The sequence below is a fragment of the Clupea harengus genome, chromosome 11 (assembly GCF_900700415.2).
Source record: "Clupea harengus chromosome 11, Ch_v2.0.2, whole genome shotgun sequence".
NCBI lineage: Eukaryota > Metazoa > Chordata > Actinopteri > Clupeiformes > Clupeidae > Clupea > Clupea harengus.
Genome location: NC_045162.1, coordinates 610682 through 635681, shown reverse-complemented (window position 1 = coordinate 635681; position 25000 = coordinate 610682). Strand labels below are relative to the sequence as shown.

The 25000-nt window shown below is 46.1% G+C and overlaps 3 protein-coding genes across 4 annotated transcripts in view; all 3 read left to right on the top strand.

Annotated features, from left to right (window-relative positions):
• Positions 1–439: 439 nt before the first annotated feature.
• Positions 440–13409, top strand: rbm24b (RNA binding motif protein 24b). 2 transcript variants are annotated; one of them, XM_031577048.2, is made up of 5 exons: positions 440–937; positions 2703–2826; positions 5856–5910; positions 12645–12963; positions 13037–13409. In XM_031577048.2, exons 1-5 carry the CDS (start codon positions 770–772, stop codon positions 13058–13060), a joined length of 690 nt encoding a protein of 229 aa, XP_031432908.1. In that variant the 5' UTR covers positions 440–769; the 3' UTR covers positions 13061–13409. The 2 variants fall into 2 exon arrangements, with proteins under 2 accessions (XP_031432908.1, XP_031432907.1); XM_031577047.2 differs by having other exon boundaries at positions 463–937; positions 12645–13409.
• Positions 13410–16365: 2956 nt separating this feature from the next.
• Positions 16366–20905, top strand: LOC105911430 (speriolin-like protein). Its single transcript, XM_031576517.2, has 4 exons — positions 16366–16704; positions 18484–18666; positions 19314–19438; positions 20372–20905. The coding sequence occupies exons 1-4, from the start codon at positions 16545–16547 to the stop codon at positions 20702–20704; spliced, it is 801 nt and encodes a 266-aa protein (XP_031432377.1). The 5' UTR covers positions 16366–16544; the 3' UTR covers positions 20705–20905.
• A 3949-nt stretch (positions 20906–24854) lies between these two features.
• Positions 24855–25000, top strand: part of smpd5 (sphingomyelin phosphodiesterase 5) — a 4679-nt gene continuing 4533 nt past the window's right edge. The window contains exon 1 of the mRNA XM_031576477.1: positions 24855–25000. This exon is cut by the window's right edge and continues 1020 nt beyond it. Within this exon, the coding sequence (XP_031432337.1) occupies positions 24872–25000 (129 nt within the window). The 5' untranslated portion in view covers positions 24855–24871.

The following is a 25000-nucleotide window of genomic DNA, read 5'->3' as shown; positions in this document are numbered from 1 at the left end:
CCAAGATTAAATGGTCTAGAAAAACACAACAAGCGATTGCTACAGAATATCGCAAACTATTCGGCTGCTAATCTACTCGTAGCATATAGCCTAGGAGTCTTAGGTGAGTTACCAGCTTGAGTCTCCTTTAGAAATGTATTATAATTTATATAAGTTTATATATAAGTAATATGTTTTCAGTGAGAGCGCAACAGGATCCACACAAATGACACAAACCGAGTTAGACATCACGTCATCGTTACTCAGCATGTATGAGTTCACAACTCCAGCCGACATCTATGACATGAAGCTGAAAATACAGAACGACACAGGTCCTATGCACACAGTGTGTGTGTGTGGGGGGGGGGGGGGGGGATTTAAATAGAAATGAGTGGCATTACTTCGCTTGAATTTCTGCTCTCGTTCCCCGGGTGCGGGAGGAGCGGAGGGCAGTTCCGACCCGGTGACCCAACGGGGTGCGCGAGGGGAGGGGATTGGGGTTCGGGAGGGGAGGGGAGGTGAGGGTCGGGGTGGAGCACACACGTGCTTAGCTTCAGTCGGCGGGTGAAGCAACAGACAGACAGAGCTACTGCGCAACTTTTCATTCAAGGGCAACACTGTCAGAAATTAACGGTTGGCAAGTTAACAGGTGCACTACGGCGGAACGACAAGCCTACAAACTACAATCACCGCGAGGCCCGACACTCCATGCAAGTCCCCTAAAGTTTGTTTGGAAACACTTTTCGGTAGTTGACTGATCTCACCCCAGCGGTGATCCTGTAGAGAGAAGATGCACGCCGGCCAGAAGGACACCACTTACACGAAGATCTTCGTCGGTGGGCTGCCGTACCACACGACCGACTCGAGCCTCAGGAAGTACTTTGAGGTGTTTGGGGAGATCGAAGAAGCTGTGGTGATCACTGATCGACAGACCGGGAAGTCCAGGGGATATGGATTCGTAAGTAGCCCAATCCTGTCATCCATATCCCTTAGAAAAAAAACTGCTTCACTAGAATGGCGACGAAATATACCCTTTAGGAATATAACACCATTGTTTGAGCTGAAATACTCACTTTAACCCGAGGAAGAGTTTAATATATAAGTGTGAGTTAAAGCGTAAATTAAGAGTGCACTTTCCCTCGTGGTGTGTGTTGGTTAAGTGTAGTGAAAGGTAAACAGGCTGTTTGGATTGTGTAATTGTGGAGTCGAGCTTGGAGCTGAAGTTGGTGAGATCTGTCAGCGTCTGTAGCTGAGAGAGACGTGTGGGCGAAGGTGTGATCTATGCTCCGGTGTAGGCCGAGTTGTCCCCTGTAGTCGAAAATGAATCGACCGTAACCTGTTGCGGCTCTGTAATCTGGCAAAGGCTTCGGTGTCCTGTGGTGCATTCCGTGTCCGTGGCACAGTGCCCCCGCGAGCTGGTCCAAGCGTTCCATCTCCCATGTTCGAGTGTTCTATTAGCGCCCCCCCCCCACATTCACATTTACATTTACATTTAGTCATTTAGCAGACGCTTTTGTCCAAAGCGACGTACAAGCAGTGGTGTCAAAAGTAAACACATTCGTTACTCAAGTAGAAGTATTGATACTGGAGTTTAAAAATACTCTGGTAAAAGTTGAAGTATCGACTTAACCTCTTTACTCAAGTAAAAGTAAAAAAGTACAGGCTCTAAAATGTACTTAAAGTATAAAAGTAAAAAGTAATCTTAATAAAATAAAAAAAAATAAAAACATTTAAAGCTAAACTAGTTGGACTTAATATAATTGACACGACTATAAGAAATAGAAGCTTAATTTAATAGCTGATGAGTGCTACATGGAGCCCAAGACATGGTAAAAAATGTCATACAACACTATAATAATGCTGTCAAAGACAACAAACTTGAAGAGCATGTTTTTCTCAAACTTTATTGGAATTCAAGTAGACCTCCACCCCATTTCCACATTCGTCTCTCATCAAGGGCTCATAGGTTCATAGTCTTCGCATATTCTGCCAGAAATGCAAGCTCGACAGGAGTAAACCTGTTAAAATAACAAATAAAAAACTCAAAATGTCATATTTATTTCATGGAACACCTTCAATTCAATAACAAACCAATTATGTAATGCTAATCATATGTGCTGAGGGTTGGTAAATATACTGTATATTTAGTGTTTTATAGCTTTTCAATTCAAAGTGAAAGAATATAGATATAGTTCAGTTTTAAAAATTAAAAGGGACAGGTACATACATGGGTAATTCTAGTCGCATTCAAACCAACAGGACAGCTCAAAACAAATGTGACACTAAGGACTACATTAATTATTTTGGCGTGATACATGTTTCAGTTATCTCCCAGGACAATCACAAGCCTAACTAACACATTTCCTGTGGGAAACACTGATACATAAACTTAATATTAAATAGCCTTATATTAGCTTACTACTGTGCAGTGGCGTTTCTACATTAGGGGCACGTGGGGCATTGCCCCACCAGATCCCCATGGCGCTGTTTTGCAAGTGCAAGTTAAGCGCTAGTCAAGGTGCCAGTTAGGAAGGGAGCTGCTCTCTGAAGAGTTGGGTCTTCAAAAGCTTCTTGAAGGTAGAGAGGGACGCCCCTCCCCTGCCTGGGTTCTCTCTGTGTCATATTCAGTACCCTGGGCTCGGAGTACAGCTGGAGTTTCAGTCCTCTGCCCTGTCCTGAATGTCTTGTGCGTGTGGTGTGTGTGTGTGTGTGTGTGTGTGTAGGTGACCATGGGAGACCGTGCGTCAGCAGACCGAGCCTGTAAGGACCCTAACCCCATCATCGATGGCCGCAAGGCCAACGTCAACCTGGCTTACCTGGGGGCAAAGCCAAGGGTCATGCAGCCAGGTAAGGCTGGTACACACACACACACACACACACACACACACACGCTCTAGTTAGTGTGATGGGCAGTGTAGTGTGGCGCTCTGACTCATCATAAATAGATATAATCAGAATTCTAACAGTCCTGCAGTCCTGAGTGCTTCATGTGATTAAACTGAAATGTGTGTGTGTGTGTGTGTGTGTGTGTGTGTGTGTGTTTGTGTTACTGTCCACCAGTGGTGGAGGAAGTACTGAAGTTTAGTACTTAAGTAAAAGTACAAGTACCCAGGAAGATAAAAGTAAAAGTACTACATCAACAATCCTACTTAAGTCAAAGTAAAAAGTACTTACTTTTAAATTTACTTTAGGTATTGAAAGTAAAAGTACTCACGCAATGGGTTGTCTCTCAATGTCTAGGCTGTGTCATTTTGATAAAGAAATAGCTACTGGTAATAAATGCCTCTACAGATGTCACTACTAGTAATAATTATAAACAACAACATTTGTTAATTGGAAAGGTTGGTGTACTTATTGTGCCTACCATCTGTAATACTGTTCACACTATATCTTACAATTCTGCGGATGACAAGTTATCTACCAGGGATTATTTGCAAAGTTAATACCATTAAGACAAACCAATAAAGACACCATGTGATATCTTTAAATCTTTTATTTAATTGTAAACGTGTAAAAAAGGGAAACATGGAACATGAAAAACAAATGTGATTGCAGTGTTTCCCCTACCGTTATATTAGGGGGGCGCCCCGCCCCCCCAACGGCACCCCCCGCCCCTCCTGGAAGGTCAAGTTAATTTTGTTCAATTTTATTTTCTATAAAGCGCCAGGTCACAACGGAAGTCATTTAAGATTACCTTTCCTATAGAACAGGTCTATAGCTTGTTATTTTATTAAACAAAATAAATAGCCTTATGTTATTTATCTTATTTACACAACGGCATGTAATTTCTGTCTCTACATGGTCGCGCGATTACAATTCTCTGCTCTCTGTATCACGCATGGCGGAGTTCCGCCACGATGCGCACAAACACACACACAGACACGTGCGCGCACACACAGGTGAGCACGCTCCCACCAGCGGACAGAATTGGGCTTAAGTGCAAGTTCAGTGCACAGCTACGGACACTTAAGCTTTAAAAAACACATTTCCAGGCGTTCATGAATCCAGCGATCTTTTCCTAGGTAGGGTCGAGAAAGAGGCCTAATGAGAATGGCTACAACAGACGTGGAAACAGAACGTACGCCCATGTCCGCACCGAAAATTCAGAAATAGATCTGGCTTCCATTTTTTAATCATTTTCCGCGAGTTGTGCGTGGCCCTTTTTACATAGAGTCTGGTAATAAATCTATGACATGTAATGAACATTATTTATTTTGCTGTGAATAATGAAGGAAGCAATACATCTGATTATTTCCCAAACCCTCAAGAGCTGTTGCCATGGAGATTTAACGTTACTTTCTGTTTGAAGATAAGGTAGCAGCTAGTGTTGAAGAATGGATGACTTTAAATTGGACGACTTTAGATTAATATATGAAATTGAACATTAACACCTATACGGATAAAATAAATAAACAAGGATAGCAAAACTGATTGAAAAGCATAGAATGAGAACGGCAGAAACACAGGCCGGACGTTAGAGACAGATCACTTTTTTTGCGTCATATGAAGGCTGAGACATTCATAAGATTTTATTCAGTCTTACTGATGGTCCTTTTGTAATGCCAACATGTGCACTTCGTTGTGGATAAGTAAAGCCTATTCTGCTACATTTTTGTAGTCCTGGTAATCTTTTGTTATTTTTCAAACAAATAATTCAATTATAATTACAAAGAGGACAATTCGCAACTTTATATCCCAACTTTCACTTGTTTTCGGCAATTTCATTGCAAAAAACACCTACAAATAAAAACTTTCATCGGAACTTTTTGGAAAAGCTCCTGCGAAATCAGGAATTTTAGGCCGCAAATATCTCAAAACATTTTCTTCCAGAAGGCCAAAAAGGTAAACTGCAGTGACAAAAGCTGCACACTTTGGGGATAATTGTCATAAAAAGACATGTTCCGATGTTTAGTTCAATGTACAGTTAAAATAATTGTTCAGTTGTTATATTGACTGCTGTCATTAAAAGAAACACATGAACACCATGATTCCTTTAAGCGTTTGTGTCGGTGGCCGCGCCGCGCACCGTGCCGCGCACCGTGCCCCCCCCCCCCAAAGCTGTAAACCTAGGGGAAACACTGGATTGTAAAACTGGACAGAACAAGGCACGCTAGCTTGACATAGCTAACCTACCAGCTTTATCTTACCACTACGTTAAATATATAATGAAGATACAATCATGTTTTTTGATGCTATTGCTGTATGTCAACATGCATTTCGCTAGATAACATTATAATATCATGTCAGTAAACGAATTAAATACATATATCAATATTCAAAAGTCAGGGACATTAACTTAGCATAGCAATCACTCTGCTTACCTCGATATGCTACTTTAAATTTGAGGGCGAATTATTGAAGGCTAGCAACTCCTTTTTTTTGAATAGGGCCAAGGGTGGCTCATATCAGAGGGCTCAGTTCAGGCCGACTCTGGATCCATGTTGAATAGGCAGTAGTCAGGCTGAATGTTCAACTATAACAGGCAAAGCTACCGCTAGTGCTGCTGCCAGACGCGCACTCTGATATCATTGGAGTTGATAGAGCCACCTGATTGGTTTAAACTTCCAAAACAGCAACGCAATCCATAGTTTTGTGTAGGCAACATTTTGGCGAAACTGTGTTCATAAAATGTAACTAGTAACAACACATATTGTAGAAATGTAGCGAAGTAAAAGTATAGATAATAGCTAAAAAATGTAATGGAGTAAAAGTAAAAAGTATGCACTATTATTTTTACTTAAGTAAAGTACAGATACGTAAAAATTTACTTAAGTACAGTAACGAAGTAAAAATACTTTGTTACATTCCACCACTGCTGTCCACCAATCCTGGCTGTTCTTGTTGCTGTCCACCAATCCTGGCTCTTCTTGTTGCAGGGTTCTCCTTTGGAATGCCCCAAATCCACCCAGCATTCATCCAGAGGCCTTATGGGTAGGTGACAACACACACACACACATCCTGAATCATGACGTTTCACGTATCGTGATGATTGTGTAAAATGTCTGGGTCGAATCGTACATCAGGACATTAGGGGTGAGATTCGGAGTGTCCCAGGGGCAGTCACTGCTGGAGGGGGAGTTACAGAAGCCCTCTGGCATTTCTTTGGGTTTTGGTTCTTTCTTTCCAATGTTGTCTTTGTTGAGAGTGGCCCTGTGTGATGTCTTTCTGTGTGGGTTGTCTTTGTCAGGTGTGTGATGTTTTTGTCAGGTGTGTGATGTTTTTGTCAGGTGTGTGATGTCTGTTTAGGGAGCGGTTCTTCAGGTGGACGCGCTGGAGCGTACCTCACCTGTCTCCAACCTGATTGCCTGTAATGATGTTTAATTCACCTCTCTCTGATCTGATAGGCTGCTGTGATGTTTAATTCACCTCTCTCTGATCTGATAGGCTGCTGTGATGTTTAATTCACCTCTCTCTGATCTGATAGGTTGCTGTGATTGTTTAATTCACCTCTCTCTGATCTGACAGGCTGCTGTGATGTTTAATTCACCTCTCTCTGATCTGATAGGCTGCTGTGATGTTTAATTCACCTCTCTCTGATCTGATTGGCTGCTGTGATGTTTAATTCACCTCTCTCTGATCTGACAGGCTGGCTTGAGGACTAGCAGAGGGCGAGTGTTCTGTGGGGCAGAGCCCGTGTGTGTGTCCCTAGAACTCAAGCACACACACGGACAACACGGTGATTGGCTGCATGGGTGCTGTTTCAGTTTGGAGATTCCAGTTGTGTGTGTGTGTGTGTGTGTTCCCATGTCCTCTGCCAGGGCAGTGGACTGCTGTGTGTGTTGGACTGGTTTGGTGTGGCTTTGAGACACTTGCTCAGAGAGGATAGTGGACTTGAGGTAATGGTGGCGGTGTGTGTGTGTGTGTGTGTGTGTGTGTGTGTGTGTGTGTGTGTGTTGTGATGTGTTGTGCTGTGCTCAGAGGGTTTATTGTGCTGCAGAGTGTGACCTCACCTGTATCTGTGGGTAACATCACTGTCTGATTGTTGTTGCCGTGACGTTGTTGCTATGGAGATCCTGAGGCGATCACTCCGCCCCAAACCCTTTAGTTAACCCCCTTCGCTGCTGCTGTTGCACCTTACACACACCACACACACACACCTTACACACACCACGCACACCTTACACACGCCACACACACACCTTACACACGCCACACACACACACCTTGCACACACCAAACCCTTTAGTTAACCCCCTTCGCTACTGCTGTTGCGTCTACATTCATTCTTTACTTCCACAACACACACACGCCACACACACACCTTACACACGCCACACACACACACCTTACACACACCACACACACACACCTTACACATGGCACACACACTTTACACACTTTACACACACACCTTACACACGCCACACACACACCTTACACACGCCACACACACACCTTACACACGCCACACACACACACCTTGCACACGCCACACACACACACCTTACACACTCCACACACACCTTACACACACCACACACACACCTTACACACACCACACACACACCTTACACACACCACACACACACCTTACACACGCCACACACACCTTACACACGCCACACACACACACCTTACACACGCCACACACACACCAAGCCCTTTAGTTAACCCCCTTCACTGCTGCTGTTGCACCTTACACACACCTTACTCACACCACACACACCTTACACACGCCACACACAAAAGCAGTCACCCTCTACATCAACACTCACCTGAGTCACCTCAACATCAACATCAACACTCACCTGAGTCAACATCAACATCAACACTCACCTGAGTCAACATCAACATCAACATCAACACTCACCTGAGTCACATCAACATCAACATCAACACTCACCTGAGTCACATCAACATCAACACTCACCTGAGTCACATCAACATCAATATCAACATCAACACTCACCTGAGTCACCTATACTTCAACACCATTAATCTTACCTTAAGAGAGATAATGAGGGAGGGGAAAGATGGAGAGATGAAGAGATGTACCCAAATAGGCTGTTGTGCCGGATCTCAGATTTAGTTCCTCAAAGGGCAGGAGCAGCTGCAGCAGACGGCCCACACACACACACACACACACACACACACACACGTACCACTGCAGGAGTGATGGATCCCAACAGACACACACACACATCTACCACTGCACGAGTGATGGATCCCAACAGACACACTGACAACAGGTGGCACACACACACACACACACACACACACACACACACACACACACACACACACACACACACACACACACACATTCCCAAAGCCCAGAGATTACCCATGTGTTGTGGTGATTTACAAAGCACCTTTATTTAGCCTTGAACTTTAGACACATCACTGAGTGTCCCAGAGACGGCCAACACACACACACACACACACACACACACACACACACACACACACTCTCTGAGTGTCCCAGAGACGGCCATGAGGAGGCCTAAATTACCACAGCACCGGACCAGCAGTGGCCTAAAACAGCTACACACACACGCACACACACACACTCACATGCACACCCACCCACACAGAAACACTCACCCACAGACAAACACACACACTCACACACACTTGAACAGTAGTACAGACACATGCTGTTCTTTAAGGAGATACCTGTACATTCAGAGCTTCATGGTGTGAATGCCACCTCCCCAAAAATACACACACACACACACACACACACACACATGCATACATACATACACACACACACACACACACACACACACACACACGCACACACACACACGGCGCCCTCCCCAAAACCTGCTCTTGCCCCCTCACCAACCCGTCTGTCTCTTCAACCCAAGAGATTCAGTCCCAGTCCAGCGCGCGCACACACACACACACACACACAGCGCCAGTCTTCTCCTGTCTGTTCTTGGGTTCATCCTATTGTCGAACTGTTCTCACAGTACAGTGTACAGACAGAAGCCCACTAACAGTTAAATCTTTTGAATTAGTAAAATATGTTTGTTACCAGAAGTGTATGTCTGAACACCAGGAGTCGATTTAAACTAAGAGTTCTTATCCAGCAAAGTCAGTCATCTGTTAGCTAAGAGAGTCAATGCACACATCTGTGGGCCAGAGTTTGGTCATACCAGGGGGTTTAAAGCTTTAGCCTACAATAGAAGTGTTTTAGCTTATTATAGATGTTTGGTGAATGGTGACAAGTAAGTGTAAGCTAACAGAGAGACTACAGAGAGAAGTGACATCGAGCTGAGAATGACCATAGAAGGGGAACTTCTGGCTAACAGTGAGGCAGTCTGGAGCTGTTAGCTTGAGCGCTAGCAGTAGAGCTGATAGCTGTAGCGCTAGCAGTAAAGCTGTTAGCTGTAGCGCTAGCAGTAGAGTTGTTAGCTGGAGCGCTAGCAGCTGTAGTGCTGGCAGTAGAGCTGTTAGCTGGAGCGCTAGCAGTAGAGCTGTTAGCTTGAGCGCTAGCAGTAGAGCTGTTAGCTGTAGCGCTAGCAGTAGAGCTGTTAGCTGGAGCGCTAGCAGTAGAGCTGTTAGCTGGAGCGCTAGCAGTAAAGCTGATAGCTGGAGCGCTAGCAGTAGAGTTGTTAGCTGGAGCGCTAGCAGCTGTAGTGCTGGCAGTAGAGCTGTTAGCTGGAGCGCTAGCAGTAGAGCTGTTAGCTTGAGCGCTAGCAGTAGAGCTGTTAGCTGTAGCGCTAGCAGTAGAGCTGTTAGCTTGAGCGCTAGCAGTAGAGCTGTTAGCTGTAGCGCTAGCAGCAGAGTTTTTAGCTGGAGCGCTAGCAGTAAAACTGTTAGCTGGATTGCTAGCAGTAGAGCTAACAGAATCAGACAAACAAACTTCTGAAAGGATGGCAGACCTCTTGGCAGACATGAGGATGAGTTGCAGTGTGTGTGTGTGTGTGTGTGTGGGTGTGTGTGTGTGTGTGTGTGTGTGCGTGTGTGTGTGTGTGTACCCACATTCGCTATGGCACCCTGCCTGTCCTTCTAGAATGTCAGGGTGGCTGAAAATAGCCACTCCAGACCCTCTTGTCACTCTTGTTGTGTGTGTGTGTGTGTGTGTGGGTGTGTGTGTGTGTGTGTGTGTGTGTGTGTGTGTGTGTGTGTGTGTGTGAGGACAGATATAACACTCTAACACCTGTTGTTCTGCATGTTGCTGGGAGGTTTCCCTCAGTACATAAAGCAAAACTGCCCAGATACAAAGAGCCACCATAACTTCTCTCTCTCTCTCTCTCTCTCTCTCTCTCTCTTTCTCTCTCTCTCTCTCGCGCTTTTTCACACACACACACACACACACACACACACGCAATCATAAAAATACACGCGCCCATTCCTCTATCTTCATACAGTGGGGAAAATAAGTATTTGAACCCCCCCCGATTTCGCAAGTTTGACCACTTGCAAAGAAATGTGTGATCTATAATTGAAATAGTAGGTGTATTTTAACAGTGAGAAACAGAATATCAACAAAAAAATCCAGAAAACTGCATTTTAGAACATTTATGACTTAATTTGCATTTGATGCAGAAAATAAGTATTTGAACCCCTAGCAAAACATGACTTAGTACTTGGTGGAATAACCCTTGTTGGCAAGCATAGACGTCAGACTTTTCTTGTAGTTGGTCACCAGGTTTACACACATCTCAGGAGGGATTTTGGTCCACTCCTCTTTGCAGATCCTCTCCAAATCCTTAAGGTTGCGTTTTCAATGGGAGGGAATGAGGGAATGAGGTTCAAGCCCAATATTCCACGTTACATGGCCCTATCCATAGTCCCCTCGATGCAGTGGAGTCGTCCTGTACCCTTGGCAGAGAAACAGCCCCAAAGCATAATGTTTCCACCTCCATGCTTGACGGTGGGGATGGTGTCATATTCAGCATTCTTCCCCCTCTAAACGCGGCAAGTCGAGTTGATGCCAAAGAGCTTGATTTTGGTCTCATCTGACCACATCCTGTCTCCCAATCCTCCTTAGAATCATTTAAGTGTTCATTGGCAAACTTCAGACAGCCCTGTACATGTGCTTCCTTGAGCAGGGGGACCTTGCGAGTGCTGCAGTACTTCAAACCATTACGGCGTAGTGTGTTGCCAATGGTTTTCTTGGTGACTGTGGTCCCAGCTGCCTTGAGATCATTCACAAGCTCCCCCTGTGTAGTTCTGGGGTTATTCTGCACCTTTCGGATGATCACAGATACCGCACGAGGGGATATCTTGCATGGAGCCCCAGACCTAGAGCGATGGAGAGTTGTTTGGTGTTGCTTCCATTTACGAATAATCGCACCAATAGTTGTCTGCTTCTCACCAAGCTGCTTGCCGATGGTTTTGTACCCATTCCAGCCTTGTGCAGGTCTACAATCTTATCTCTGACGTCCTTGGTCAACTCTTTGGTCTTGCCCATGGTGGTGAGGTTGAAGGTGTGAAGTATGATTCTTTGGACAGGTTTCTTTTATACACGTCACCAGTTGAGATCAGGTGTACCTTGTTAGGCCTAATGAGGACTAATCTGTGTGCTTCTTGGGCACATAAATGGTCATTGGGAGCCAGAATTCTTGCTGTTTGCTTGGGGGTTCAAATACTTATTTTCTGCATCAAATACAAATAAAGTCATAAATGTTATAAAATGCAGTTTTCTGGATTTGTTTGTTGATATTCTATTTCTCACTGTTAAAATACATCTACCATTACAATTATAGATCACACATTTCATTGCAAGTGGCCAAACTTGCGAAATCGACAGGGGTTCAAATACTTATTTTCCCCACTGTATGTAAAATGTAGTTTCATGGATTTGTGGTTATTAATGACGCAACGCAATGACACACACACACACACACACTCTCTTACGAAATTTTACAAATGTTGAAGTTAGCACAACAGTGACTTGCATACACTTTGTCCCGCTCCCTTCTCACACACACACACTTGTGTTTTTGGGTGCGGATTGGTGGCCAGGCCACCGGGCGGGCGCTGGTGAGGGTTCTTTAGGGTTTGGTGTGCGGTTGTAGTGTTTTGGTGTTCTGGGGTGTTTGGTAGTTTGCAGTGTTTTCCTTGGTTTGGTGTTTTGGGGTGTATTTGGTTATTTTGGTTTGTTTGACGCCTGCTTTAGTAATCACCAACAATTGGCCCTCTTCTGAGGTACGGAGTGTGTCGGAGTGTGTCGGAGTGTGTTGAGCCGGACCTGGTGTGCTTAGGCTGCAGACTCTATAGGGTTGCCATGAGGGAGCTCACCTCTCTAATGCAAGAGAACACACACACTGAACAACACACACCACACACACCTTACACACACCTTAGACAACACCACACACACACCTTCAACTTCCACCACCCTAAAACCATCACAACCTCATTTACATTTGAACCCAACCAGAAATACACACACACACAATCACACCTGTAACACACACACACACACACAATCACACCTGTAACACACACACACAATCACACCTGTAACACACACACACACACACACACACACACACACCTGTAGGTATGTTGGATGCCCGCAGGTCTGCCCTCTGTGTTGTTATGGCAACCCTATACCCCGTAACCCCATCAGCCCTGCTGAAGTTCCTGGGCTCCAGTGCTGGTGTGTGTGTGTGTGTGTGTGTGTGTGTGTGTGTGTGTGGGAGCGTGTTCTGTTTGCCCTGAGCTGCTGTGACCTCTGACCCTTGACCTTTGCTGTGCTGCAGGATCCCGGCGCACTACATGTACCCCCAGGCGTTCGTCCAGCCCAGCGTGGTGATCCCTCACGTGCAGCCGCCCTCCGCCAGCCCCGCGGCCGCCGCCTCGCCGTACCTGGACTACAGCGGCACCGCCTACGCCCAGTACTCCGCTGCCGCCGCCGCGTCGGCCGCCGCCTACGAGCAGTACCCCTTCGCCGCCTCGCCCGCGGCCACCGGCTACGTGGCGTCCGGAGGGTACGGCTACGCCGTGCAGCAGCCCCTGCAGTCACCGGCACCGTCGGCCTCCGCAACCGCCGCCGCATTCAGCCAGTACCAACCACATCAGATGCAGACAGACCGCATGCAGTGAACACACACACACACACACACACACACACAGCCAGTACCAACCACATCAGATGCAGACAGACCGCATGCAGTGAACACACACACACACACACACACACACACACACACACACACAGCCAGTACCAACCACATCAGATGCAGACAGACCGCATGCAGTGAACACACACACACACACACACACACACACACACACACACAGCCAGTACCAACCACATCAGATGCAGACAGACCGCATGCAGTGAACACACACACACACACACACAGCCAGTACCAACCACATCAGATGCAGACAGACCGCATGCAGTGAACACACACACACACACACACACACAGCCAGTACCAACCACATCAGATGCAGACAGACCGCATGCAGTGAACACACACACACACACACACACACACACACAGCCAGTACCAACAACATCAGATGCAGACAGACCGCATGCAGTGAACACACACACACACACACACACATACACACACACACACACACACACACACAGCCAGTACCAACCTTCAGTCAGTTAAATGCACAAACTATAAAGTACAGTGAACACACACAGAACCATATACCTCTCACACACAAGCAGTATCGAGAATATACGCACACACACACACACACACACACACACACACACACACACACACACACACAAAGGGAATGGAGGAATGTGCAGGTACTGAGGGATGAGCCCTTTCGGTTCCAGCCTGGCAGAGGTGCTCAGGCTCGGAATAAAATGGAGATTTGACTTTCATGTTTGCTCTTGGCATCATTATAATGATTTAGATTTATGTCTGTTTTCTTCACAGTATTTAATATTTATTTAGTAGGAATTTAATTTATGTTTGTATGTTTGCATCTCTGAAGATGTCTGTTGTTATTTGTTTCCTGTTGGGCTCTGTAAACAGTTTGTTTGTTTGTTTGTTTGTTTGTTTCTGATCGAAACATGAGTCTAAGGATGCTGTAACTGTACGTGACATTATGTGAATGTGCATTACACCACTACACTTGACCATATGATATCATATGTGTGTGTGTGTGTGTGTGTGTGTGTGTGTGTGTGTGTGTGTGTGTGTGTGTGTGTGTGTGTGTGTGTGTGTGTGTGTGTGTGTGTGTGTGTGTGTGTGTGTGTGTGTGTGTGTGTGTGTGTGTGTGTGTGTGTGTGTGTGTGTGTTCGCGTGCGTGTGTGTACATACCAATGCAACTTGATGGGAGTTCAAGTGAAACCTGACGACAGCTTTTCCCTGGGGCCTACACACACACACACACACACACACATACACACACACACGGATATACACACACACAATCGAACAGAGATATAGACAGAGACGTATATATATAGGGGGCATGTTCTATAATGAACAAAGTCATGGGGGGGGGGGGCAGAAGCTCTAGTTTTATTACTAAGGCTTTTTGGAGAGCAGATTTTCTCTTGCTGTCATTTTATAAAGCGTGTGTCAGCAGTAGGGGAGCATTGTTTAAGTAAGTTTTATATTTTAAAATTGTGTGTGTGTGTATGTCTGCAGTAGGGGGGCATTGTCTAAGTTAGTTTTATATTTTTCTCAGGAGTGCTCAGGTTGGGATTCCCATGTGTGTCTCATGCCCCCTAGTGGCCAAAAGGAGACCTACATAGGGCTGCCACAGGCTCATCAGATCAGGGGGGTATTTCAAGCACGTGGTTTAGTGACACCCCTGGGTGTATGTGGTAAACCTCCTGAAATAAGAGCCCTGTGGCTTTGTGTTGCTAGGAGAATGTACTTGGAATAGCTGCCATGTGTATCCTCTGCAAAACACACACACACACACACACACACAGGGAGACACACACTCTAAAGAGGTATTTTACATTGTTTGTCAATTTTATACTTGAACATTTTCTGAGGAGAGATACTTGTCAAGTGGACATTTTATGTATTAGATGTCCAGTGAGCTTGGTTTCTTCACTCACACCACTGAAAGTGTATTTTTACATTCTCATGTTCAGAGGAAATTATCATTTAAGAATCAAATCAAATAAATCTTACAAACATACCTATCTGAGTCTCCTTATGGCATACTATTCTGGTGAATAAGGATGTGTGGGTGCGTGAAAGCTTGCAGCTCTGGAGGAAGGGAAGCACACACACACACACACACACACACAAACTCCAGAACTCTAATAAGACTATCACACTTCCGTGAGCCTCTTGCAGCCACAGACATCAGTTCCGGTGAGATCTCAAGATTCCAAGTGCAGCACTGAACTGCACCAAGTGAAGAACAATTGAAGTTTCTAGAACCTTTTCTTTATGACCTAGAACACTTCTGGAACTCTCCCCCCCCCCCCCCCCCCCCCCCCCCCAGAATCGTTTGTAGAATACGCGCCGTGAAGTGCCCGACGTCGCTAAGGGTGTGGCGCGAGCAGGATCCATGTATGGTGATGGTATGGAGGTGAAAGTATGGATGATCTCGTCTCGGTTTCCGCAGGGTGGGAGGACATGTGCTATGTCTAAAAACGTCACTGACAGCATGTGTGCCTAAGATTTATTACCTAGGCGTCAGGTGATGATGCCAGCCATCTTTGTGTGTTATGTTTCAGCCTCAGGACGGTATGAAGTTTGGAAAAGTCAGTTGTCACAGACATATCATGAGCAAGGGCGCGAGAGGCAGACAGGTGCTTCAGCCCGCCGGCACTGCACGCGACACCAGGCGGAGCTAAACCTGTACGAGTTAAACATTACAGACATTTCACAGATTAAAAGCAATAGTTTTGGACGATCTGTTATAAGTGTAATTGTGGCTGTTTGTGATGATGCTGTAGGAGTGTGATGTGAATCAGTGTGATGTGATGTGATGTGAATCATTAGAAACGCAAGAGGCGACTGATCACTCGGCCCACGTGCTCCCAGTTTGAGACCCAGTTTAAGGTATTTCTGAACGGACCAAGGCTGTCACTGGAGCAGACAGCTATAGGTAGGTCATTCCACCACCGAGACACCCGGACCGAAAAGAGTCTTGCCTGCGATGTCTTGCTGCGGAGAGAAGGCAAAGACATCAGACGCTCAGCGAAGTTAAAAAAGCATAAAGGCCCTGATGCTGAGAGATCTGCCGTCCCGTGACCATTCCGCGGTGGTTGGAGTGTATACGCATTTGTGTCAACGTGAGCGTGAGCTACTGGGTGACCATGATTCAGAAAATGATTAAATACACAGTCACCGTAAATACGCCAGTGAATGGTGTATTGTCAAAAGATTAGTCAATGTAGTACTTTAGTAAATATAAATAGGCTGGCTGGCCCCGCCAACTCAACATATGGACATCAACAATAGCGGCGATTACGCACACGCTTAAGTTTGACATCATAATGGCGGCGTATGGGATGCGGGCCTACGAGATTTCAACGTAGGTCAGTAGCTCTAGCCTGTGTGGCTTACATTCCACATTCTCGATTGTTTTATATATATTTTTTAATTTGCATAACTCGCAAAATCGCAAATTACAAACTAGCGGACAGGTCTCAACTTGGACAGGCCTGGCTTACGCGGCCAGACGGAGGAGCGCGCGCAGGTTAACGGATGGATCCGGAGGAGAGCCACGAGTCCTTACGGCTACAGAACGATAAACTGAGGCAGGAGAATGACGACCTGAAGCTGATGCTGGGACTGATGAAGGAGAACCAGAGCCTCCGGTCCAAACTCTTCGGCACTGACGTGTCCATTGATCACGGTCCATTAGGTGTGTTCTTCTGAGCGGGTTCGCACATTTTATCTATGCAGTAAGCTACATGTTCCACTAGAGGGTGCCAGAGATCTGCAATGGAAGAGATATGGCCCCTCCAATCCTCCTTAGAAGTGAATGTTCAGGGACTCTAAAAGTACAATCCATGGGTGTAGCCACGGGTGTGTCTGTGCCACATAACTGACAGCGGCGTCGCCATAGACATATATAGACGTACATGTATATATGTCTATGGGCGTCGCGACAGGCCCGAGCTGGAAGCTGATTACGTTAGTCCACAGCAATGACAATTCCGTGTGAACCCCCTTGAAATGTATGATTTTGTGCAAGAGGGAAACTACAATGACAACCCCAACTCCCCACAGTATTAACAGCAACGCCGTGAAATGCAGCTGTCTGTCGCAACAGAAATTCTGTGGTCATACTATTCAAAACGAAATGGAAATATGGAAACGGTTTAATCTGTCCCTGCAGATACATTGGCTGTCAGTTCCAACAACAAGTACCTAGTAATAATTATAATTATAATAATAACGGTTGTACCCTATTTAGCAGGCTAAATAATAGCTTAATAATAATAACGGGTGTACACTATTTAGCAGGCTAAATAATAGATTAATAATAATAACGGGTGTACACTATTTAGCAGGTTAAATAATAGCTTAATAATAATAACGGGTGTACACTATTTAGCAGGCTAAATAATAGCTTAATAATAATAACGGGTGTACACTATTTAGCAGGTTAAATAATAGCTAAATAATAATAACAACGGGTGTAGCTACACTATTTAGCTGAGTAACCTTCGGTGTTTTGTGAGGAGTTTGCGTTAACGTTCTAGCTGCTAACGTCACAGTTATCTCGCGTTCTTCTCTTCAGACCAATAGGAATCAAAGCTGTTTTCAAAGCTAGCGGACGAAACACAACTGTGCTCTTTTCCCTGAAGGAGATTGGCTTGAGTTTCCTAATGCATCCCAATAAGTAGACCTACATGTCAAATAGGATCAGTGTATCCCAATATGAAGATGACAGTGACTTTCTTCCTAAATATATAAGGTGTCCACATCGAGATTAACAATTAACATAAACAATTCCGGCCAATCAAAGCCTTGCTTCAGGGGCGTGAATGGGAAGGAGTGTAATTTGATTGTTGTTGAGCTCAGATATATATATTAGTGCTGTCAGTTAAACGCATTATTAACGGCGTTAACGCAAACCCATTTTAACGCCGTTAATTATTATTATTATTATTTTTAGATTAACGTTCTTTTTGGCCTCGCAAACTGTGTAGTAGGTTAACGTTACGGTTTGAGTGAATGGTGAGCGCGATACGGCGAAATGGATGATAAAAAGCTTCTGAATGGAAAGTTTACTTTTAAAAGTTGTGTTGTGCAAAAGAAGCGAGCTTCACTGTTGTCTGAAAATGTCAACAGGCAGCTGGCTGAAAGCAAAGAAGTAGTAGGCTTACCTTTTATTGGTAACCTAACTGTTACGGTTCATTGTTTCTGAAATAAGAAGCCTGACTGCTATGTTCCCAGCAAACTTGAAAAAAAGAAAATATTAAGCCATGGTTTAACTGCACTATAGGCTGAGTCCTTGTTTACCTGAAATGTGCACTTTATAATTTTATTTTGTACCGCCCTGTTTGGCAATGTTGGTTTTCAATAAAATAAAACATTTGCTTAAAGCAAGCCAATCCACTTTTCCATGTTGATGAGGGCATTAAAATAAAAATAAAATGATGGTAAATGGTAGATGATAAAATGACCCCCCCAGAGGTGAAGAGCAGCGGGGTGACGTGGGACGACACGCTAGACGAGGGCACCTTTACTAGTGAGCTCCTGAAGGGGCCGCTCAGAACCTCGTCTCCCTTGGAGATCACCGCAGCCAGGAAGTCCGTGCTGAAGAGCGCGCGCCTGGACGAGGACCAGCAGGACCGCTATGTGCAGCATGTCAAAGGTCAGGAGGTCGAAGGTCACCGTGTGGGGTCAAAGGTCACCGTGTGGGCTGATCTGTAGACATATATAGATAGATATAGAGATATAGATATATAGATATGTCTATGGGCTGATCTGTATGAATCCTGACTGCTAGACACTGCCTCTGCTTATCAGCAAGGGTTAACAGTTTTGTTTTGTCTCCTCTGTGTGTGTGTGTGTGTGTGTGTGTGTGTATGTGTGTGTGTGTGTGTATACATGCACCTGTGTGTGTGTGTATGTTTTGGAGTGAGAGTGTGTGTGTGTGCATGTGTGTATATCCGTGCCTGTGTGTGTGTGTGTGTGTGTGTGTGTGTGTGTGCGTGTGTGTGCGTGTGTGTGTGTGTGCATGTGTGTATATCCTTGCCTGTGTGTGTGCATGAGTGTGTGTGTGTGCGTTTGCGTGTGCGTGTGTGTGTGCGTGTGTGTCTGTGTCTGTGTCTGTGTGTGTGTGTGTGTGTGTGTGTGTGTATGTATGTGTGTGTGTGTGCGTGTGTGCGTGTATGTCCTTGCCTGTGTGTGCGTGTGTGTGTGCGTGTGTGTGTGTGTGTGTGTGTGTGTGTGCGTGTGTGCGTGTATGTCCTTGCCTGTGTGTGTGTGTGTGTGTGTGTGTGTGTGTGTCCTGCTCAGACCCAGAGCGGCTGGTGGGGGAGATAGCGTTCCAGCTGGACCGCAGGATTCTTGCTCACGTGTTCCAGACGCAGCACCGGCTCTACGGCTTCACCGTGCTGAACATCCGCCACAAGATCAGACAGGTGAGGACACACACACACACACACACACCTGGACCTGCACACACCTGTGGGGCGGGGGATCCACACACACACACACACACACACACACACACACACACACACACACACACACACATACACCCTAAAGAGTGAATGGTGACCCTAAAGAGTGTGAACCTTAAAGAGTGAATGGTGACGGCACACACACACACATACACCCTAAAGAGTGTGAACCTTAAAGAGTGAATGGTGATGGCAGCACCGTGATTCCAGCTGCTTTAGTGTGGATTTAGCTCTTTGTGTGTTAAACTCTGATTGGCCAGTCAGGGTATGCTGTGCAACTTAAGTGAGTGTAGTGGAATTCAGACATCCTATCATACCTTTGTGTGTGTGTGTGTGTGTGTGTGTATGCACTGTGTGTGTGTGTGTGTGTGTGTGTGTGTGTGTGTGTGTGTGTGTGTGTGTGTGTGTGTGTGTGTGTGCATGTGCTCTCTGTGTGTGTGTGTAAATGTGTGAGTTTGTGTATGTGGTGTGTATGTATTTGATGTATGTATGTGATGTGTGTGTGTGTGTGTGTGTAAATGTGCTCTGTGATGTATGTATGTGATGTGTGTGTGTGTATGTTATGTGTGTGTGTGTGTGAGTGTGTGCATGTCATGTGTGTGTGTGTAAATGTGCTCTGTGTGTGTGTATGTTACGTGTGTGTGTGAGTGTGTGTGTGATGTGTGTGTGTGTGTAAATGTGCTGTGTGTGTATGTGTTGTGTATGTGTGTGAGTGTGTATGTGATGTATGTATGTGATGTGTGTGTGTGTAAATCTGCTCTGTGATGTATGTATGTGATGTGTGTGTGTGTGTGTGTGTATGTGTATGTGTATATGTATATGTGATGTATGTATGTGATGTGTGATGTGTGATGTGTGTGTGTGTGATGTGTGTGTGTGTCTCCTTGGCAGGTGTGCACACACCCTGTGACGGGTGAAGTGGACGAGGGCCTCCTGGCCCAGGTGACGGATCGCTGGGTGGAGGTTATGGAGCGTCTGGGCAGGATTGGCTACAACGCCCAGGTCCACCCCTCCTTCACCGAGCTCATCGTCAACACCTACGGCATCCTGCGCCAGCGGCCCGACCCCCACCGCGCCCGGCGCGACGGCTACGGCAGCCCGGAGGACCTGCGGCGCCTGGTGGTCAACACCGTCCCCGCCCGGCTGCTGAAGGGCGTGCTCCTGCTGCACACCTGTCTCTGCTACCTGGCCCACCAGGACGGGAAGCCCCTCTTCCTGTGGTAGACACGCCTCTTCCTGTGGTAGACACGCCTCTTCCCGTGGTAGACACGCCTCACGACCCCTGTTCTTACACACACTCTCTTGCTCTCTCACACACACTCCCTCATCCACTCCGTCTTCCCCACGTGTCTCAGGTCACACAGGCAGGTGGGGGCTGGCTGGAGGAGGAACAGTACTGTGAATAAATACTGATTGATAAATATTGATCACAGAGTCTGTCGTATCTTTGACCTAGAATCAGACATTGCTTTTGAATTGTGGTTCAACAGAATAATAATTTAAAAAAAACGAATGAAACTGACCTGGACAAAAATGATGGTACCCCTAGAAAAGACTGAAAATAATTTGACCATAGGGACATGTTAAACTAAGGTGTCTCCTCTAATTAGCATTACAGGCTTCTTCAAACCTGTAATCAGTCAGTCTGCCTATTTAAAGGGTGAAAAGTAGTCACTGTGGTGTTTGGTATAAGGATGTGTACCACACTGAACGTAGACCACAGAAAGCTAAGGAGAGAGTTGTCTCAGGAGATTAGAAAGAAAATGATAGACAGCATGTTAAAGGTAAAGGCTATAAGACCATCTCCAAGCAGCTTGATATTCATGTGACTACAGTTGCACATATTATTCAGAAGTTTAAGGTCCAGGGGACTGTAGCCAACCTCCCTGGACGTGGCCGCAAGAGGAAAATTGATGACAAATAGAAAAGACGGATAATACGAATGGAAACCAAAGAGCCCAGAACAACTTCCAAAGAGATAAGAGGTGAACTCCAAGGTCAAGGTACATCGGTGTCAGATTGCACCATCAGTCGCTGTTTGAGCCAAAGTCGAACGAGGAGTTCTCCACTGTTGAAAGCAAATCATAAAAAAGCGAGACTGGAATTTGCCAAAAGGCATATTGACAAGCCACAGGGCTTCTGGGAGAATGTCCTTTGGACAGATGAGACAAAACTGGATCTTTTTTTGGCAAGTCACATCAGCTCTATGTTCAGAGACGCAAAAATGGAGCATACAAAGAAAAGAACACTGTACCTACTGTGAAACATGGAGGAGGGTCGGTTATGTCCTGGGGCTGCTTTGCTGCATCTGCCACATGGTGTTTTGAATGTGTGCAGGGTCCAATGAAATCTTAAGACTATCAAGGCATTCTGGTGCGAAATGTGCTGCCCAGTGTCAGAAAGCTTGGTCTCAGTCGCAGGTCATGGGTCCTCCAACAGGATAATGACCCAAAACATACAGCTAAAACCCCCAAGAATGGCTAAGAGCAAAACATTGGACTATTCTGAAGTGGCCTTCTATGAGCCCTGATCTAAATCCTATTGAACATCTGTGAGAAGGAGCTGAAACATGCAGTCTGGAGAAGGCACCCTTCAAACCTGAGACAGCTGGGGCAGTTTGCTCACAAGGAGTGGGCCAAAATACCTGTTGACAGGTGCAGACGTCTCATTAAGAGTTACAGAAATCGATTGATTGCAGTGATTGCCTCAAAAGGTTGTGCAACAAAATATTAAGTTTGTCCAGGCCAGTTTCATTATTTTATTTTTTTTAATTATTCTGTTGAACCACAATTCAAAAGCAATGTCTGATTTTCATTAGTTAACTTTCAGTACATTTGTATTTATTATTACTTTTGTCAGTTTCAAGTTATTTCAGTGACCATTGTGGGTTTTACCAACAATTCTGTCCACGTCTATATGCGGGCACAAGACACAGGGTACGGCCTTATATATGCGGGCATAAGACCGAGGGCAAGAAGAAGATAAGAATATTCCGAATATGGGAAGGGTTTCTGCATCTCGGACCCACACACACCACCCACACACACACAATATGCTCGCTGCACACCACAATACATGAGGTAATTACATAAAATAATTGTATGATTGATGATGAAACTCTGGATCTTCCAATTCTCTGTTGCGAAGCTCATTTCCTCAAATGGCTCAGATAAGTATCCGTGCACGAGCACGGGGCGCGCACCCGATTCTGACCTGTTGAAGAAACCGCTGGCGCGCACTACAGGTGAGGGGAGGGAGACGAGCAAGAAACTTTAACTATGACCCGGTACACTTTTTCAATTACAGAATTTGTCGGAATGACAAACCCCTAATATCCTATGATTGAGAAATGTACAGACAAAAAGCTAACGATAACGGTAATGCTGTGACGATCTAACATTGACGTTATCGAGAGAGCGAGCTGAGTTTATGGCAGAGAACGTAAGGGAGGTAACTGGGCAGGAAGCAGCGAACTGTCAAAGGTTCCCAACTGCTGATAAAACATGGGTGTCTGTCTTCATCTTCTTTCGTTGTTTCCGAGACGAATCTGACCTGTCCTCTTATGTTTTGCATCCAAATAGAATTTTGTTTAGTTTCAATTTGACACCGGTTCACCACATGGACTGACTGCTGTGGTGTTCTGAGGAACGCCAACTTGACTCTCTGACTAGCTTACCTGGCTAGCGCTGAGTCGACTACTACCCACAAGCCCACAACTAGGAAATCAGAGCAGAGGTGCTAGCTAGCTAACGCGGCGCCCCCCGGTACAGTCCAGGGGGGGAAGAGGGACGGGATATTGGGCTTCACATGTGGACACGTCACCGCTAAGCTAACGCAAACGGAGCCCGCGGTGACCCGGTAAACCGGACAATAGTCAGCTACCCGCGCAGCCGTGCTAGCTAACAGGTAATCGGTCTGGTCAGCTGAGCTATCTAGATAACGTTAACTAGCATTCAGTAACACACATAGTTGTTTATGTTGGGGGCGTTTCCAGCAAGCCCCGTGTCAACAAAACACAGAGAAGGGTCTCTGCTGGAGGGATGGATGATTGAGCCGGTGGCGGTGACGGTGACGGTGTTCAGAAACAAGTCTTTCGCGATGCTGCTTTGTCAGTCTGCCGGTCGTCGCGTCAGAGATGCTGCTCTACATTTGGGTTACTAGGCAGCGGCACGACGCCGCCGACCTCCTTTCCAGCCGTGTGCCCCAGTAACCGCACTGAATGCAGGCTTGTCATTTCCGTTGTACTTGGAGCGATTAGTGTAAGCGTGCAGATGGTGGGGACTGGATTAACTCGCAGAACGGCAACATTCAACGTCTTTATCTCGCTCCCTTTCCAACCGCGCCCGTCCGTCCCACCCCGAGCCCAACACACCACCACCCGCCGTATGCCTCGCGTGCCTCTCGTCACCGGACCTGCCTCGCGGCGGGGAAATGTAAACTGGGGTATCGATCACCGGGAGGCAGCGCTGTGCGGTTCGGTAGCTGTTTTACTCCGCTGATTTGTGTCTGTTCGGATTCCCGCCTGGCCTCCGTGCAAGGTACGGCTGACTGTGTCTGTGTCTGTGTTGAAATGTGCTTTTATTGGTTTGCCGTTAGATTATATCCTGCTGACGCGATGACTGGTTGCTTTTTGATGGCTCCTTTTGAAGGCGAGGCTCAGTGACCCCCTTCATAGTCGCCTAAAACTGTATCTGTGTCAGGACGTCCGACTCCAGTACAGCGATGGCGTGTGCGATCTGGTGTGTGAGCAGACTTGCGATCTGGTGTGTGAGCAGACTTTGGGCTTGAAATGTTGCTGTTCTATGGAGTCAGACTGGCCTGTGAACGTCACCAGACGCGTGTCTGGTCGAGTGTAAATGAAAGCCTTAACTGTAATAATACATTTCCGGCTGTGTGTGTCTGATCGTTATGTAACTCATATGAGTGTAGTTATGTAGTAATGACGCATTCATGGTGTGTATACTAGCACAACAGTAAACAAAATAATTATTTGAGACTATCTGTTGGAGAGTATGTTGTATTTGAGTGTTTCTTCAGCATGACCATTTTAAATACCTTTCTTGTTTTGTGTTTTTACAGGACTCCCAGTCTGTTCCCACCCGCCCTGCTGGATATGAGTGTGTGTGTGTGTGAGAGTGTGTGAGTGTTACATGTGAATGTGATTTGGATGTGTTGAGGGTGTGGGTGTGTTTCGTGTGTTTGTTGTTTGTGTGTCCCCTGTGTGTGTGTGTGTGTGTGTGTGTGTGTGTGTGTGTGTGTGTGTACATGTTTTGTTTGTCCGCCTAGTTTTTTAATTGTGTGTATGTGTATGTAGGAGTGTTCTCAGGTGTGTGTGTGTGTGTGTGTGTGTGTGTGTGCGCGCGCGCGCGCGCGCGCGAGCGAGCGAGCGGCATGGCCCTGCGTGCGTCTCCGTTCTCCAGCGGGTGTGTGTCGGGGCTGCACGCCGCCGGCTGGGCGCTGGTGTTCCCGTGCTTCTGGTTCCTGGACCGGCTGATGGCGGGCTGCAAGTCGACCACGCGT

Excerpts from the sequence above, each read along its gene's own strand:
- LOC105911430 (XM_031576517.2), top strand. The coding sequence starts at position 16,545 with ATGGATCCGGAGGAGAGCCACGAGTCCTTACGGCTACAGAACGATAAA. Across the intron at positions 16,705-18,483 it reads CATTGATCACGGTCCATTAG|AGGTGAAGAGCAGCGGGGTG; the intron begins GTGTGTTCTTCT and ends TGACCCCCCCAG. Across the intron at positions 19,439-20,371 it reads TCCGCCACAAGATCAGACAG|GTGTGCACACACCCTGTGAC; the intron begins GTGAGGACACAC and ends TCTCCTTGGCAG.
- rbm24b (XM_031577048.2), top strand. The coding sequence starts at position 770 with ATGCACGCCGGCCAGAAGGACACCACTTACACGAAGATCTTCGTCGGT. Across the intron at positions 5,911-12,644 it reads TTCATCCAGAGGCCTTATGG|GATCCCGGCGCACTACATGT; the intron begins GTAGGTGACAAC and ends GCTGTGCTGCAG. Across the intron at positions 12,964-13,036 it reads GCCAGTACCAACCACATCAG|ATGCAGACAGACCGCATGCA; the intron begins ATGCAGACAGAC and ends CAACCACATCAG.